This window comes from Hirundo rustica, chromosome 1, assembly GCF_015227805.2.
Source record: "Hirundo rustica isolate bHirRus1 chromosome 1, bHirRus1.pri.v3, whole genome shotgun sequence".
In the NCBI taxonomy this organism is placed as follows: Eukaryota; Metazoa; Chordata; class Aves; order Passeriformes; family Hirundinidae; genus Hirundo; species Hirundo rustica.
Window position 1 is genome coordinate 19,971,328 of NC_053450.1, and position 18,399 is coordinate 19,989,726.

An 18,399-nucleotide genomic window follows, 5' to 3' on the forward strand; every position below is an offset into this window, starting at 1 on the left:
GTTTTGTGGCTGTTACAGTAGGGTGCAGCCTGATGAAAACACTATCGTCTGAATTTAAAAATAGCTGCTTGTTTTGCCCTGGAAAACTTACTCTGTAATCTCACTAGCAAAAAATCTGAAAAAACACATAACCATTTAATTAACTGTAAGTGCTACCCATAGTTCAGGCTTGGTTAAAGAGCATCAATCACCTGTACTAACTGAGACCAAAGATTTCCCTATCGATTGTTTTGCTCAGTTTATCTATCAACACCTACTGACACACAGAAACTTTACTTTTTATGCTCTGTAAAACAAATCCACAAAAACAGGAAAATAGGAGAAAATGCATAACTGTAATAATTATTGGATAATGAAAACATAATTGTTTTGTATTGCTTTGAAAATAACCAGTTGGATGCTTCCCTCTGCACAAGTTCAAGTTTTAGACCAGTAAATTCTTTTGTCTCCTGTCCTTTTCTGCAATCTGCACTAGTGTGAGCCTTAGTTTCCCTTTTTTATTTCTTTTTGTTTTATATCACTCAGTTCCCCTTTCCTTTCTTGTCACTTTGTCTGCCCTTTCGGTACCTGTAATACTTATCCTTTGTCATTTACCAGTTTCTGACTAGTGTTAACTTGTACACGTATCCTTCACTACCGCTGCCATGAAGTTATTTCTGCATGTAAGTGCTATAAAGATGTTGCATTACACATAAACTGTTGCCTTCAGCTCCACCTCATTTGTCATAAAGCATTTTTCTCTCTCGCATTCATGAATCCAAATACTGAGTTTACTCTGGCTAGTAAAGGATAACAAGAGCAGTAAAAATTTCTTGTCATCTACGATGTAGTGGGTCTTTGGTGGAGTTTATTAACAAAATTAAGTAGGATTGAGGACTGCAAAATGGTTTCTAAGAAATAGCAGAAGCTTCTATGGCCCAAAAACCTCCGGCTCCAGAGGTGTCAGTAATGGGAAATCTCAGGGCATGCAGAATGCTCACTGCAGTTAGGAGCAGCACATGCATAACAAATTCACCTGAACAGGGTGCAGATGTGATTGATAATTCTTACCGATTTCCTGAATACACCTTCATTTTCAGTAGAACTAAAAAAGATATTTCTGTAACCCATAGATTATACTTCTCTTCTACGAATCTTCAAGCTCTCGTAACCCAATTTTCTGAGCTCAAAAAGTCCTCAAATAATTCATTTGGTGTGTGGGTAGGGAAATATTATACAAATAATGCATTTGATTCTGACATTGTAGGAAACAGCTGCAATACATTCAAAACTATATTTTAAAAATTAGCTTTAGGAAAGTTGAAAAGGAAGAGATTTTGAACATGTAAAGAAATCCAGGACTACAAGAAAATGAAAAGTAGATTTTTCAATGCTGTTAAACAAGTGTTAATTACCAGCTTGGGTAAAAGTTCTGTCCAAATTGCACACAACATGCATGCAGACAGAAAAACATAGAAACACAAACATACACACAAAGAGACTTTGTTCACATTTATGTCTATATCGAGACAAAAAACCTTTGGAGATTTAGCTTAGGCAATTACTTAAGCTGAAATCAGTATAGTAAAAATCAGAACAGGCCCATTTGTTTCTACCATTTATGTCTCATTTCAAGTCAGGCTGACTTGGTTTTAGATGGGTTTAGGTTTCAAGTAGAAACACACAGTTTCTGTGTGCAAGCTGTATGAGATGATGTGGGATAATTTGGAATCCTAATATTTCACAAATGCAAAAGGATATCATATAGGCTACCTCCATTAGAGAAAACAGTAAGTAAAAATGTAAATAAGATATTATGAAGTGAAGAGAATTTTAACTTAAGAAAAAGAACCCAGATAATAGAAAGGAAAGCAGAACACAGAATCGGGATGACTGCAAGAAAGGGAGAGGAACATGTACCTGCCAGGAAATATTGGATTACAGATCTTCAGTATTAAAGGGGAATTGTGAACATTACAGACAAAAGAGATAAATTCCACTTCCATTTCAACTGAATTACATCATCTGGAAATCCACCATACATAGCATACATAGCAACAAAAGTGCTGGAATAGAGGTTTCATTCCCATTTACATCTGTCCTTCTGCTTTCTTTCTCTTAAGAAAACTCATCGTGCAGAGTATTAAATCAATTATAAAGTGTTATCCAGCAGTACTAGCTCTCGGAAGAAATTTCCTGGTCTGATTTTCTCAAGATAAATACTTATCAGAGATCTTCCAAGATCATGAGTTGATATCTTTCACTACAAAACTCTATGTCTGTCAGTTTACTCTTGATGATTTAGAAGTATGAAAAAAAACAGTAGAAAGGAAGCTACTATGGGCAGCAAGGGAGGCTCCCCAGAATCTTAATTTTACAGAAATAAAAAGGTTGAAAATATCCACTGCCATATGAATACTAAGGAAATATCGAACTATCATATACTATAAAACATGGCACCTGTAGATAGCTCTAGAAATGAAAACCTGGAGAGATATTTTTCTTTCCTTAGATTGGACTGTACTGAATTTTGAAGAAAAGCTAGATATAAATAGGTAGAAGTAAGATAATATTATGTAATCATATAATAATTATAAATAATATAGTAATAATAAACCATAAATAACATAGAATTGTATATAAATTAGGCATATCACTCTAATGAAATAAAAAACATTATTGGCTTTATGTAATTTTGTAATATCTAACCAATTCATTGCCATTTTGAAAGCCTGGAGATTATTTCTAGTATTGGTACAAGATCAATACCACTTTAATTTATATAACTGCAAAGTTAAACAAGAGTTTACCTTTGTGGGGGAGGGACACTGGGAGACCACGATCTAGTCCGTCCTATACTATCTCCACGGTGAGGGGACCCTGATCGAGAACAATGATTAGATGACATTACTTGTTCTGGCACTGACAGAGTTGAACTTTGAAGATCTCTCCCATTATGTCGGTAATCTAAAAAGAAATGCAAATATTCAGTGAATCTGAAGGTGCACTTTTCAACTTCCTGCCATATCTGTAGTAGCGTGAAACTCAATAGAAGCTGGGATTTGATCAAGAATGTTATCATGTGTTCTTGGGTTTTTTAATAAAAGATACAGACGTGAAATTGACTCCTGTTGTTATGTTCTATTTAAGTACAATTACAGTTCCTATAGTTATACCTTAAAGGTATAGAAATTAATACCACGCACCAAACTGGGGACTTATAATTTATGGTTGATATGATGTTTTAATAATAAAACAAATTAAACTGATTTTCCTTTGAATAAAAAAGCTAATTATTACATTTTTAATTAAAATTATATTGCAAATGTTGTCTATAATGTTTTTGAAATAGAAATGTCCATAATTAAAAGTTAATCTAAAATTTAGTTTACAAAATTGGGATTGGAAGCTACTATGGAGTTAAATAATGAGATTGGGTTAAAAAAATATTTGTATTTCTGAAACAAAGTAACAATGACACAATGACATCAGATTTCGCTAACAATTCTGAATTAAAAACCACAATTCCTTCACAAACAGCAAGCACCCTGGCCTAATCTTGAATATGCCTAATAGGAGGCATAAATGGTCTAAGCAAAAGCCTCCAAGTTACAGTGGCCTAAAATGCTACCACATGGACATTCAATACAGGCTTTCAACAAAAATAATTTTTAGAAACTGGATGTACTAAAAGTGATTGTCTTCATCTAATTGAAAAAGTTGAATTCACTGCCCCATGGTGCAATACTCTCTCTGGAAAAAAAGATGCTAGAAACACAGCAATTTCAACTAGGTTTCCCTGAATTTTGTGAGGATGATATTAAAACATAATGATAAGAAATTGAAGATTTGCAATTGTTAACCTGAATATAACGCTTAGCAGGAATTGATCTTCAGAGAGTTCCTGGTGGCTATGACAACTGATATAACAGATTTCTTTGTTCCGAAGACAGTAACCAAGTAAAGAATACTTAGAGAGATCCACCCGGCACTGGAAAAATTCTGGCTCATGCAACTGTTACACTTTTCCCATGAGAATCTTCCAAGAGTATAATAATCTTCTGCTCATGATTTTTTCTTATTTTTCTTCCTGGAAAATGTTCATTAGGACCTAAACAAAACCTTATTAATTCATTCCACTTTATATTTCTAAGGATATTCAATATTTTCAACTGAGTATTCATATTTACTGTATGGCCTTAGAACCAAGGATATATATATAAACAATCTTAATCCATAAATAACTTCTTCTTCCTCCTGTGTTAGATGTAAACTGCTTTGTGTGCATGGATACATAAAGGGAAAAAAAAGCACATCATCATTGCATTACACTAATATAATGATGCTGAGGATCACATAGTCTCTCCTCACTACACAGTAGTCAAATCGTGCTATGTGTATCCTCAGCTAAGAGTCAATAATGAAATAAAGACTTTTATCCCATATATGAAGTAAATTTATTATCATAAGCACTGACAAAACATATAGGGGCCAGTGCAACATAATTCTGAAATCACAAAGGGAAGACAGTGGAAATTTTATCTGTGTTTGAAACAGGGTGTTATCCACTTACTAGTAAAGGGTAGGGGATAAATAAATAAATTTTTTGCAAGTCAGTCTGGAAATCAATACATTCTGCAATTCTACAATTTTTTAACCAGAAGTAAAAGAGCTAAAGTAACAGTAGCAGAGACGCCACCCTGCAGAAGGCTCCTAGCAGGACGTGTGGACCTGCAGAGAGAGAAGCCCACCCTGGAGCAGGTTTGCTGGCAGGCCTGGTGACCCACCCTGGAGCAGTTTGTTCCTGAAGGACTATGGGAGGAACTCATGCTGGAGCAGTTCATGAAGAACTGCAGCCCATGGGATGAACTGACATTGGAGGAGTTCTTGAAAGACGATCTCCCATGAGCAGTCCTCTGTCTCCTCTGGAGCAGAGAAATAGAGTGAAGGGCTCTCCCCCTGAGGAGGAAGGAGCAGCAGAGACAATGTGTGATGAACTGACTGCAAGTCCCGTTCCCATCTCCCCATTCAGCTGAGAGGGAGGAGGTAGACAACCGGGAGTGAAGTTGAGACCAGAGAGAAGAAAGGAGTGGGGGAAAAGTTTTGAAATTTTGGGGGGTTATTTTCTCATTATCCTACTCTGATTTTATTTGCAATAAAATAATTTCTCTGAGTTGTCTGTTTTGCCCGTGGCCGTAACTGGTGAGTGATCTTTTCCTGTCCTTATCTCAACCCACAAGTCTTCCATTATACTTCCTCTCCCGTGTCCAGCTCATGAGGGCAGCGATGGAGCCATGTTGGCAGCCACTTGGCACCTAGCCAGGGTCAATCCACAACACATAAATGAGCAGCAAGTTATTATAAATTTTGAGATATTGAAATAAAAAACATGATTTATGGTACAAGAACAGAGAGAGAAATATTGTCTTATTATCATAATAATGCATATCTATTGACAGAAAAAACAGAGATTATTCTTTGTATTTCACATACACATGGAGGACTTGTTGCATTTCAAGACAGAAAACAATGTAGAGTAGTAATATGAGAAAATAGGTCAATCCTTTAAAAAAACAGCAGCTTATATAATATTTGGTATGTAGAAACATCAAATGTGAGGGGAATGAGCAATACCATAAGTTTTTCTAGGTGAATAAACATAATGAAGGGCAAGATAACAAATGAACAAAAAACAAACAAGAATCTCCTTTAAAATTCTAAAAAATGTGAAAAAAGGCTAAAAAATAATCTAGAAGTAAGAATAAGTAAATCAAAATTATTGAATTTATTAAATCTGCACATAGAAACAAATTTATTACTTTGGAACAAAAAGCCTCCTCCTGCTCTAATTTGTTATCGTAGTTGACCACTTGAGCAGTATTGTTGCAATAAATCAAAATATATGACTTTGTAATTAACTGTCAAGTCTAATCCTGATCAAATAAGTGCTTTACATCAATTTAGAGGTAGACATGCAGTACTTTCTGGTAACTAACACTGGTACTGCTTCCTTATGATAATAACAAAGGCAGGAGCAATCAGCATTCCTAGTAATTTTGATAAATTTTGATAAAATTTTGCTACATTTTTTGAAGAAAACTAGATGTTTTTAGCTGTGATCAAATAAATAGATAAATATTTTCTAATAATATTGTTGCCAGAAAATAAACTTTGAGATTTATAATTTACCCAAAACAAAAATTATTATATTTACAAACTCCTCTTTTGTCAACTGGTTTCACATTGAAAAGCAGCTGTTTGAGTAAGAAAACCCACTAACATGGGTTAATGAGGTAATTTCAAAGCTATCCTTCAGTTTTGTAGAGTTTTGGTAGCTCTGATTTAACTGCCTGTATGATTTAACTTCCAATTTCAAAAATATTGCACATCCTGGAAATAAGGTTAGAGAAGGTAAGTAAAAACATTTTCTCATGAAAAGAAATTATAGACAGAAAAGACAGATCATAAAGACAGGTCAGCTTGACCAGTTAGTTGCTCTTGAGCAAAGCAGATAGTTATTTATAGCAGTAGTAAAAATAGGATAAACATTATCCTGCTTGCAGCTATAAATATTGAGGCATTACCATAGAATCAAAGGCTCTATAACTATGGCAAGCCTCTTAAATCAACATAGAGAGTACACAGAACCTGATAATCAGTGTACAGATAATCAGTGATAAACAGCTGTGAGCTGCAGACACGTAAAAGACAGGCACATGAAAAAGATAATGTCGCTTCTTCTTTCACAGGAAAGTTTCACTAAAAACTGACGCATATGAAAGAGAGATTTTACAAAGCACACTAAATACATCTTCTTCAGACCGGAAGTTTGTTTTATCTGATCTAAGAGAGACTATTAATATATTTGACTTAGAATATAAATCCACACAGTATAGCTGTACTCTGCTAATATTATGCTATGCAGAATACATGTTAACTAAATACTGATGCTTGAATTGTTACTAAATTATGAATCTTTAAGGCACAAAATTGCAGAAAATCCCAAACTTCCAAATATTAGGTTCACATAAACTGCCCTAAAACAGCCCTAAAAACAATTCATTGAGGCGTACTAATGAAGATTTTAATTTAGATGCCTTGCTGCTTGATTTACTTGGAAGAAACTCCTAGTATGAAAATTGTTCTAGAAAGGCAGTACTAGAATGGCTGTTCATCACAGGTGACATAATTGACTTGTTTCTGATACTGATGCTAAGTGGTGTTTTCTCCACTTTAGCATCTGTACTTGATTGAGGCATCAAGCTTTCACATATTTAACTTTTTAACAATCACAGTGGTTGGGCTTGGAACAAGCACGAATTAAAAACAATTACATAATCAAATCGCCAGAAATGCCTAACTTACCAAGATTTCACACATGGGCACTTTGGAGAGAGTTCAGTTCTTTTGTACAAATGTGCTCAGATTCTAGGTTGATTTGAACATCTAAATGAAGAATTTAGATGTCCTCTAAAAAAAATTACTGACAGTCACTGATCAAATAAATTGAATTATTAATATCTGAATACTTTATAAGTTGAAGATACATTACACATTGCTTTGGGGATTTTTTTTGGTATCAAATTATTATTCTGCAAATATGGGAAGAATGAATGTACAGTGAAAGTAATCAGTAAATATTACAGTAGGAACAACTGGTTACTTGCTCAGTTCCTCACAAGTATATTTAGCTCTACAGAACTAATTATATTTATGGTCCCATTACACTTGAGACAATTCTTTTCTTATGGAAAAGTATTCCCACACAGCAATAAACTAGGGCTTCCTGAGTTTTCAATGTTGTTTCTATACTCAGCGTGACATGCAAATCTTGGGGGTAAAAAAACCCCAAACCACTACTGTAAAGATCTTTCTTCTTAGTTAAGCACTCATTCATGTATATTTTGCATCTGTCCAGCAAGTCCCCCAAATTAGCCTGCTCTTCACACTGTTGATTGGAATTTATCAGTCTTTTCTTGTAGCATTTCCTTTTTAGAAGTGCTCTTCAACATAACTGTAACCCACCCCAAGGAGTCTTTCCCTTATGTGAGAAGTAGCCACTAAGAGCATCTCTGATAGGAATGCAACTTCATTGCAATTTTCATTGCCTATTTATGCCTCTGTCACTCCATAGATATAGGACTGTGGTAGATTATAAACTAACACAGCAAGCTCATATTTCCTTAACTTTCCTCAAAGAGAATGCTATCGATAATTAGTAATAATCTGAAAATAGAACTTGAATCAAGTTACATCTTTACTTTCAAAGTAGAGCAATACAGCTTATAGTTTAAAATAGTTTTGACTAGTTTAAAGAAATGCAATGAGAGAATTTGGAGAAAAGAAAGATGATTTGTCAGCTGAGGAAATGATACCGAAGAATTTCTTTATTTTTTAAAATAAAAAAGTATTACATTCAAAATTTAAATAAGAGAATAAACATGTAAAATGGAAAGTGTACATTAAGAAATAAAACTAAAAATGAAAGAAAATCTTGAAGAATTATAATAACGTATAATTATTATACATTAGGCATAAAGCTGTAAATAATATACACATTATTTTGTTTGAAAGACAGGAAAATGGTTAAAGATCCATTGATCTAGGGGGTCAGCATAAGGACCATTTAACATGGCTTGAATTTCAGTTTGGGAGGGGGATTTTGTGATACATAGACTAACATTTTTAACTCAAGGGAGAGCCCAGAAAGAACAGATTTTAGAGCAGGGCATTTGGTGTCATACAATAAAATAAAAACCTTGCCAGTGTTTATGTCTGAAGTTACTGGGCTTTTGGCTAGCCTCCCATTTGAGGCTAGCTGGTGATCTACAATGAAATCCATATTTTAGTAGGGACAGAAGTAATCCACTCTGTGTGCTAATGCTGTAAGGTGTCTTTCTGTAGGCAGCAGATTTCAATCTGTAAACAAAGTGTTTTCTGCATCTGCTTTGAGAAGCAATCATCCACAGGATTCAGGCATAAAAATTCAGCCCACGTTATCAGCAAATAGAGAAAAAGGCATTTCCTCTGCAGCAAAGGCTGCAACATGACAGTGAAAGAATTCTTTTGAACAAAGGATTCCTCAGGTGTTTTAAGAAGTGAAGCAAAAAATGGATAATTGTTTTTCATTCTTATTCAAAAACAGAAATATTTTTTTAAGTTCAATAATAAATTCTGTAATGATGGTTAATATTTTTTTCCTAATTTACTTGGCTCTAACTATCTTCTGAATACATAACTTCTTTGTACTCTTATTTGCTTATGAGACATACAGCTATCTTCTGCCTAATGATAAAAGCTTATCACTATAAATGTTTTTCTTCTCAAAACTGGAGACTGCATTCATTTACTTGGAAAAGCTCTTCTCTATATAGAGACTTGTAATGCAGTCTATACAGCATTCACTGCCTTACATTATTCCATGATTCATCTGTTGAAACATATCTCAGATTACAAATGTTTCATAATACATAATTTGTTGTAATGCAGATGAGATATTGGTGTAGAACTGAATTTTAAACATTAATATCTTGCTTAATATTTTAGTGTTACAAAAACAATAGGTGAGAATTTTGTGCTTAAATGATCTTGACGATACGTCTCGATTCATAAAGTCAGACTCAGTAGGTTGCTTGTATTCCCAAGGTTCAACATACACTAGAAAGTATCTGAGAAGAAAACTATTTAGAAATTATAGTCCATATTCATTGAATTTGCCTAACTTTGGACACTAGAAAGAAAAAGTAAACACCCAAAAAGCCAACCTGCCTTTCATTGAGTTGTATTTATTGTTATAATATAAATGACGTTTTGTAAGCATTTTTTGAATTTTAAAAAAATCAATGTAAAACAGTGTATCACTTTTATCAAAAAGGACATAAGAGCATTGTAAAGGGCAGGTGTAGATGCTGATGTACTCCCACCCAGCACTGCTGGTGACAGACAGCTTTGAGGGCCAAGGTTTATAGCCCAGGACAGCAAGAAATGCTTTAAATTGTTTGAGACCAATCTAAAGGCATAACCAGAACTGCTAATGCTGCTCATTCCATTATCCTACAGTAAGAATAATGCCAGCAAAGATGAAATATAACACAGACTCTATTCTAGTGTTTCCCATTTTGAATGTATATTATATTTGAAGAGAGCTATTTTAGAATCTAGTAAAAAAATTGCATTTTAAATATGTAATATGTTATAAACCTTTGTGACACTTGCTATTGGAGAATACATGTGTAGCCAGAAAAAAGACATTGAAGTTTTTCAATCTGTTTATCACTATTTTCTTAAAAGCCTTTCCTGTTGACAGAAACAACAGACTGAAGTTTATTACATTTTTCTAGGCATGCTAAGATCAAAGCCACAAGAAGTGATAAATTTTGTAAATAATTTTCCCAAGAGGCCATAAAATCACAGAATGGTTTGAATTGGAAGGGAACTTTAAAGGATATCTAGTCAACCATTATGAATAAAAGTAAACTGAAGAGGAGCAAAAAGATAATTTTTATTTTTCTTGAAGGTTTCTGGAGTTTAGTTCAGGTGTGATACTAGGAATTAATTTTATGGAAAGGATCACTGAGCATACTCAAAAGATGTTGACAAGCTTACTTCATGTAAAGCACTATTTATATAGCAGGCAGAAGAAGAGCAAAGTGTCATGTTAGATAAAACCTGAAAATACAAAATGAAAGAACTGGGGTAAGTAAGAAAGAGAGAAAACAAAGAGAGACAAATGCTTTCATGCAAAGACCGCATCTATTTAAACCAAGATTTTGATGAGTCTACAAACCAATAGAGGAACTTGAAAAGATAGAGGGAATTATAAGGAAAGTGGATGGTACGACAAGACAAGACTAAACCAGAAGACCTACAAACATAGTGGCAGCAGCACAAAAAAAAGTAAGGCACTAAATTAATATTTCAAAACCTAAAAACTATCAAATTTTCCTACCCACACAGCCAAGCTGAATTAAAATGCAACTAAGGTGTAGAATTGTTCAGCAAAAATTCAATAGCTTAAAGATATTAAAAAACTAAAGATAATTATGAAAGTATTATATGAATATAAAGGTATGTCAGAAATTCAGGTAAGGAAAGTAGGCTCATTCATTGAACTGTAAAGACCATAATTTTACAAGTTGTCAAAAGAGAAGTTTATTAAATCAAAGTTGTAAATCTAGGTGCTTCATAAGAATCCTCCTGATGTTCAAGCACCTGGTAAAAAAATTCTGCAAAACTTGGTACCTTTTCCAGGACAGGAAAAAATGTCACTTTCAAAATGATGCTAAACTGGGCACTCTAGAAATATATCCATTAAATCCAGTTCTTTCCTACCTTTATTTTTAAGCTCTTAAATTAGATTAATTTTTTAATTTAACTGACCCACAGCAATATGAAAGCCCTTATTTTTTGAGAGAACAGACAACTTGAATGCCTCAGAGACTACTAATTGCAGACAGAAAGCTCATCAAAGACTGGAAGAACAGCAGCTGGGAGCAAAGGACTGCTGAGGATGGCTGCCTCTGGTTCCAGTACTTCACACCACTCTGGCTAACTATCCTTCATGTGTTCTGACTGCAAAAAAGCAAACAGAAGAGTGGGAATATAAAATGTTGTAAGTTTTCCTTGATAGTTTTCCAGTTAAGGTAACAATCTGAAAACTGGGCCTGTTACTGTTTGAAAATAAATGTTTTAAGGAACACAGAAACTTTTGCAGGCCTAGTGTTCTTTTTTATCTGGTACAAGTGCTGGAACCTTAGCACAAATATGACTTGCCCTGTTTATACCATAAAGTCTGTAAAATTTTACATTGGTTTATAAAAGAGCTTTTTCACAACACTTACATGCTGTTCATTATTCTAAAAAAGCTATCTCTTTATCCCAGCAAGTGCAAGACTCATAGAATATAATACTAACATACCAGGGTCAAAAATTAAGCACAGCCTATGGGCTAACCATGAAATAGCTGGAAATAAAAGCACGACTATGTAGACAAAACAGAAATGCATCTGAGCTCAGACTGGTAACAGTTTTTAAAACTGGACTGGGGCAACTCATAATTAGATAGTTCTCTAAACATCTGGATTTATCAATACTTGCTTTCACACCATCTTGTGATATTCAGGATTGCCCATCTCATCTCATTTTATTCCCTCTAGTTCCAAGGTGAGCTGTATTCCCCACCCCCAGCCTGCAGCAGGATGTACTATACCCCATCTGCTGATGGGTGGCTGTGTGTCAGGAACATGCTTTGACCTCGGTGTAGCGCAGTTTCACAGCTGCTGTGTGGACCAGACAGATTATACTGCTCAGCCTTTATGAGTAAGGCCCAAACCCCACTAATTAACACTAGAGCTGGACCTCACCCAAGAGCAGCAGAAACCTTCTAGCACAGAAAACTCTGTGTGTTAAAAATCTCAGAACAGCAGCAGAGTAACAGAATATTCACTGAGAAGTGCACCCCACTCCATGCTGATACCAGTTGCCCCCAGTACTGGTTAAAGGTGGCACAGCTGCCTCCTTTGAATGGGATAGTGGGAAAAATGTCTTCCTGAAAGAGCTGTCAAGCAACGGATCAGGCTGCCTAGGGAAGGGATGGAGTCACCATTCCTGCAGATATTTAAAAGACACGTGGCTGTGGGACTCAGGGACAAGGTTTAGTAGTGGACTTTGCAGCATTCGGACTTGATCCAACCTAAAAATGACCACAATTCTATAACCTTAAATATATTCTCTGTTGTCATCAAAAGCATTATGATTTGTTTTCAGCTAATATTTTTTACCTAGTATTATATTTTCTCTTAGAAGAGGAGATATACACTTTGACATGAAAACTTTTTTCTCAATAGCCTCAATTCCAATACTTCCTGAAACAGATTATCTGCTATCTCCTGTCCTTCCTTAAACATTCATATTTCAGACCTTTGGAAGTGTTATTATTCCATCATGAAATTTTACAGGATATATCAAACACGAATGTCTATCAAAAAAAAATTAAACACATCTTGACATTTTTTAAAAACACTACCTTTCTGTTATTTGTATTGTTTTATAAAAGCAATAAGAACACACACACATAGATTTTTTCCTCCATTAGTAATTTTTGAGATTAGATATGCATTATGCACAATATTCATCTTGTATCTCTTAGAAAAATATATACTTAAGTTCCATTTATTTTTCATCAGAAAAACATTGCCAATTTCATATTATAAATAGATTTCTCCTGAAATCTATTTATAAGAAAATTTAAACATTAGTACCTGAAACAACACCAATTCCGTCATCACAATCGTAATCAGAGACTTCACTGTCACTGATTCTTTTGGATCCTGGAAAAAGAAAAGATATGCATCATTTTCCTTCCTGGAAGTTAGAACTATCCTCTGTCAATAATACCTAAATAAATGGATTTCATACTAGACCATGAAGCATTGACATCGGCATTTAAAGGTAATTATTCATGTTATAATTATTGCATATATGACTGCATCAATTAGTTCAGTTAAATCTTTAAAATAATATAAAATGAAATGCTGAAATACATCTCCACAACGCTTTTATGAAATATTTTATATACTTTATATTTATTCCATATACACAGATATTTGTATTCATTCCATACAGAAACTGGCATCACACTGTTCTTCTTTCAAGTTTTCATATACAAGGCATCACCCTCCCCGAAGTCTCTGAATAATGGAAAGATTATTAATAGTAATAATATTAAATGCATGTAGTACTTTCTTTGAGTTCTTAATGAGGATTATCAGGAGAAAAGGCAGCTTCACACATATAGTGTGCCATGGAACACAAGCAAACTATTAAATGTATACTTGCCAAAATAGCTAGAGATGAGTTGGCAAAAGCAGATTCCACTTCCACAATTAGAGCCCAAATGTAGGTCACAGAGGACAAGTAAATATGCCAGGCTTTGTTCAGCCTAAATTTACTTCAGTTTTCTGTGGCATCTTTGAAACAGTATTTGATTGCTGATATCAGGGTTAAAGACTCGCATGTGACTGATAATTATACATTTATTTCTTTTAAATGTGAAAAAATCCCTGTTCTTCAGCAAGATGGTAAGTCTGTTTTAAGTTTCTGGCCATCTAAAAATGGTTAATTAGAAGGCAGAAATTTTAATTGTCACCACACCTCCAATCACATGCAAGTTTTTTTTTCCCACCTCAGGAAATTTTTTATGAAAAACGTAGACACAAAAATATCAGTAAAAACCTTGGAGTAAATCTGAAACCCAGGACAAAGCAGTCTTAATGCTCTCTCTGCGTGACTGGCACAGAAGGATGTCTACCCTCCTTTCCCAAGAGAAAACTGGGAGAACATGTACTAAGAGGGATGTTGAGTTTTTAATATAAAGAAACTTCAGAAATTATTTGAATTATAAGAACTGCTGCTGAATATTTGTTTACCTAACCACTAAAGGATAGTGGGAGGCAATTCTTTAGGAAAAAGAGTGTGCTTACAAGATCTGAGACTTCTCCTAAGCAGTCGTGTTTACAGTAAGTAATCAACTTATTCTCCACAAATTCATATAATTTCATTTTTAGTCACAGTATTCTCTGGGCCTCTGTAATATTCTATGTCAGTAAATTCTGCAGTTTGAATATGCATTGTGTGAAATCAACTTCCCTATATTTTATTTCTATTATATTATTTCAGACAATACCCTCCAAGCTTTTGGATTCTGAGAAACATGAATCCGCATTCTGTGCTCTTCTATAGTTATTTTTTTGGTTTGCACTTTTTTTGAGCTGAAATATCATTCTTTGATTCTGTTATATACGCAAACCATTGCATATTTCTGCTCCTGCTGTATTTGTTTGTATATTTTCTATTTCTTCTGTCCCTTTTAGGAGAAGTCAGAAGTCACTGCAGCAATTAAGATGTGAGTATATGAATTTATAATCTAGACTGCGAACTATTTCTTTGAGGATAAAAATTTCTAATTTTAAAACTTATTCAATTAAAAAATGGTGTAAGTGTGATACGTGCTAATTCTTAGAAAATTATTTAGCCTGCAATACATTATGCAATTTCAGTAAAGAATTTTAATTGTGCTTATATGATTGCATGAAAGGTTGATGCTTTCCTAACAAATAGGAAATTAAAATTACTTCAGAGAAAGTCACGCAATTATCATACGTAACTCAACTTCTTACAAAATTTTAGAAATAGCCATGCTACAATGGGTAGGGGACAAGTATTTTTGCATTCAAGAAATAACAAGTAAAGCCTTTCTCTAAAACAAAAAATTACAAGCAAGTGTTGACATTTGGCACTCAAGAAAACATAAAAGATGAGGGCAGAAATGAAGGAAAAGGTTTCTACCTCCTCTGATTATTTTCTTAACTACAGTATTACAAAGGCTCAGTCACTCTTTTTCCCCAAAGAAAGCACCCATTCCACCTGTGATGCTGTCCCTCTTGTCATTTTCAGGATAACCTTCTTCTGATATAGTGATATACATGCAAGAAGGATTAATCTCTATTCTTCTTAGCCATTGGTTCAAATCTAGTTCATTAAACGAGGACAATATTTGTGACCAAACAAAGCAAAAGAGCCCTACTAGCTAGCTGGGGTTTGGCTGGGACCTGAAAGGCAAAAGCCACCAAAGGGAGTGCAGAGCAGGGGGATTCTGTCTTTTGGTAACCCTGACACTGATTGGGCAGTAGGTTCTTAGCTGCTGTGCAGAGATGCCAAGGATGTCACGCAGGCCCTGTCAGAGAGAGGACAGTGGAATGGGAAGATGAGGGCAATTGAGTTTGCTGATGATTGTCACGTGGCTGCTTGGAAAGGTTTTCATCATGAAAGATGTAAAAAGGCTGAATCAACTATGATTTGAATAGATGTCATTTACTTACCAACTAATTCATTCTTATGAATGAATCTAATTACAACTGAGGTTGCTTTTTATTTATGTTTATATTTACAGCTAAGTACATCTGCTATAACATATTTTTAGAATATTATATTCTGTATACAGGAGGAGATATTTGCATCTTTGAGGATGAAAATAGTCAGCTGTTGTTACAGTGGGCTCTAGACTTCCCAGCTGTGTAGTTAAAATTACGAATTTTTGTAGTCACAGGATACATCTGGCAGAAAAGAGAGATTAATAAGGTTCAACAGACCACAGGTATAAAAGACAAGGGTTTTTTTCTCTCTCTCTCTCTGTTTTCTCAAGTCACATCTACCTGTTCCAGGATCTCCTAATACCTCAGCTCCATAACACCTTCCAGGATCTAGAGATCCAAGCTTCAGGGAAGAGCCAGGGCAAGAAAAAGTGAACTGGCCAGGATTGAAACCTGACAAAAGGATGGGAGTAGAAAAAGAATAAAAGAAAGGGAAGATCCATATTCCAGTGATTTCTACAACTGCCTTTGCCATTGAAAAGAGGAGAGTCTCTTGTAGCACATGACATCCTTAACTATGAAAGTTTGATCTGTAAGATGAGACACAAAACTTGTTCTGCTCAGATCATCTGTGTCCTCCTCAAGCTGCTACAAGCCAGCTCTAACTACTAACAGACTTAAACCAATTGAAAAAAAAAAAAAAAAGTTTAAGTAATAGTTTTCATTTCCTTACAAATGTAAATTTAAATAATCGTGAACAAGTCAGAAGAAATTCAAAGCAGAATTAATTACTTGGTTGTATCTTTGGCAATTCATGTTTCAAGGAAGGAGGAAGGAAAACGTCAATTAAATGTGTAATGTCAAGAACTACTGCCTGGAATATATAACTTCTGCAAAAGAATCAGATTATACATATTTAAAACATCTTCCATTAACTTCAGAAAGGGAACAAACTAGAAAGTGCACAGGTCATTTTTTTTAATTGAATTAAGTATTTGAAATGTCAGTATAATTACTGGCAGATTAGTTTAATATTTCTTGAAATCTTTGCAAGAGTAATTTCATCTGCGGTATATTAATTTAAGATGGTAATTTTCTTTTTAACCTATTGACAATGTAAATGTGAAGATTTAGGCAAGTGTCCCACTTTAGCCATGTCTTTTCAAAGTAATATTTCATTAAGTAATTTCGACCACTGATTACAAAAAAGAGAAGGAACCATTAATATTTTATCTAGGAAATGTGACATTGAAGCCTCTCACAAATTATTGCAAATTAATATTGTGAATGAAACTGTTATTTAGTATTTAGTTAATATCTTAAAGTCTTTGACATATACATTATAAAATATGTTCCTAAAATCAATAGCAAGGAGTTTAAATCCATGCTTACATAAATTCAGAATTCAGCAAAAAATCTGATATTCTAGGATACTGTATACATTAAATTAATGCATTGGTGCCAATGGTTTGTCTGCAGTTAACTTTTTCTTTGATGCCATTCCACCATTATGTAGTTTATTTACAAAAGTTTATTGGAGGTATTATTCCCCTTTTGTCTGATAGCTGGGCAGTAATAGATGTTAAATACAGACTTTCCAATCCCTTCTACCCAGATTAACAATTATTACAGTTACGGACTGAAGGCAAAATAGAGCCCATGCTGCCATAACCCCCAAATATGCTTTAATTCAGCGTAACTCCAGCCCCAGTGAAATCAAAAAATATATATTTTATTTCATTTAGCAAGTATGGGTTTAACAGCCTTAAACTATCAATATAACTTTTCAGGAGAGAGTTTACATTTGGAATAGTGGAAAACCTCTTCCTCAATCAGAACTTGTCAAAGTCCAGCACCTCCTGCCCTTCCACACATCCCTACACCTTCCTTGCAATGCTGCTCAGGCTACCACGTCACCCAGCACCACAGCTGTGTGAGAACCCGCGCACAGCAAAACTGGAAGGTCACAGCATTTGCAGTGTAGCTTCCATTACAAGGCTGGGGGAAAACCCCATCACATAAAAACCATTAGGACCATTATTTCCAATTTCCATTTACCACGTACTTTCTATCTATTTCTTTTACTATTTGAATTTCTTATTTTCTATTACATGGAAAAGGAATTTATAATACAGTAGTTTCTTAGTATAAAAACATTTCCATTTTTCATCCTCAGGGATGAAATAATGTAAAGAAAAATAATGACATATTTTATTCAATTTCATGAATGAAACAGTTATTTTTTTGTAAACTTTTCATGGGATGCAGTGTTGGTGGCCATGGAAAGCTTTAACAACTTCTAAATAAAAATAGTACAGGGACAACTGAAAAACTGTTTACAGAATATTCTTTAGTTTTCCCAAGCCTGCCAACGTTTGAAAAGTATTTGGACAACAAATTTAATAACATGTTTTAGCTTTTGGTCAACACTGAATGGTTGGGCTCTTGGACTACTGGAATATTCTATTCTACTTCACCAGAATCATATTTCCTTCTGTAACAACATTTTAAAAAATTGGAACTCTCTCAGATGAATGAAACTATATGCAAA

General features: G+C 34.4%; 1 protein-coding gene across 50 annotated transcripts in view; it reads right to left on the reverse strand.

Moving 5' to 3' along the window:
* Positions 1–18,399, reverse strand: part of RIMS2 (regulating synaptic membrane exocytosis 2) — a 456,916-nt gene that overhangs the window by 160,909 nt on the left and 277,608 nt on the right. For 48 of the 50 annotated variants that reach the window (XM_058419196.1, XM_040054978.2, XM_040055074.2 and 45 more), the window contains 2 exons: positions 13,239–13,307; positions 2,790–2,946 (listed from right to left, as the gene is read on the reverse strand). In XM_058419196.1, the coding sequence (XP_058275179.1) occupies positions 2,790–2,946; positions 13,239–13,307 (226 nt within the window). The remainder of the gene's footprint in view (positions 1–2,789; positions 2,947–13,238; positions 13,308–18,399) is intronic. The other 2 variants (XM_040054830.2, XM_040054812.2) reach the window with 1 other exon arrangement.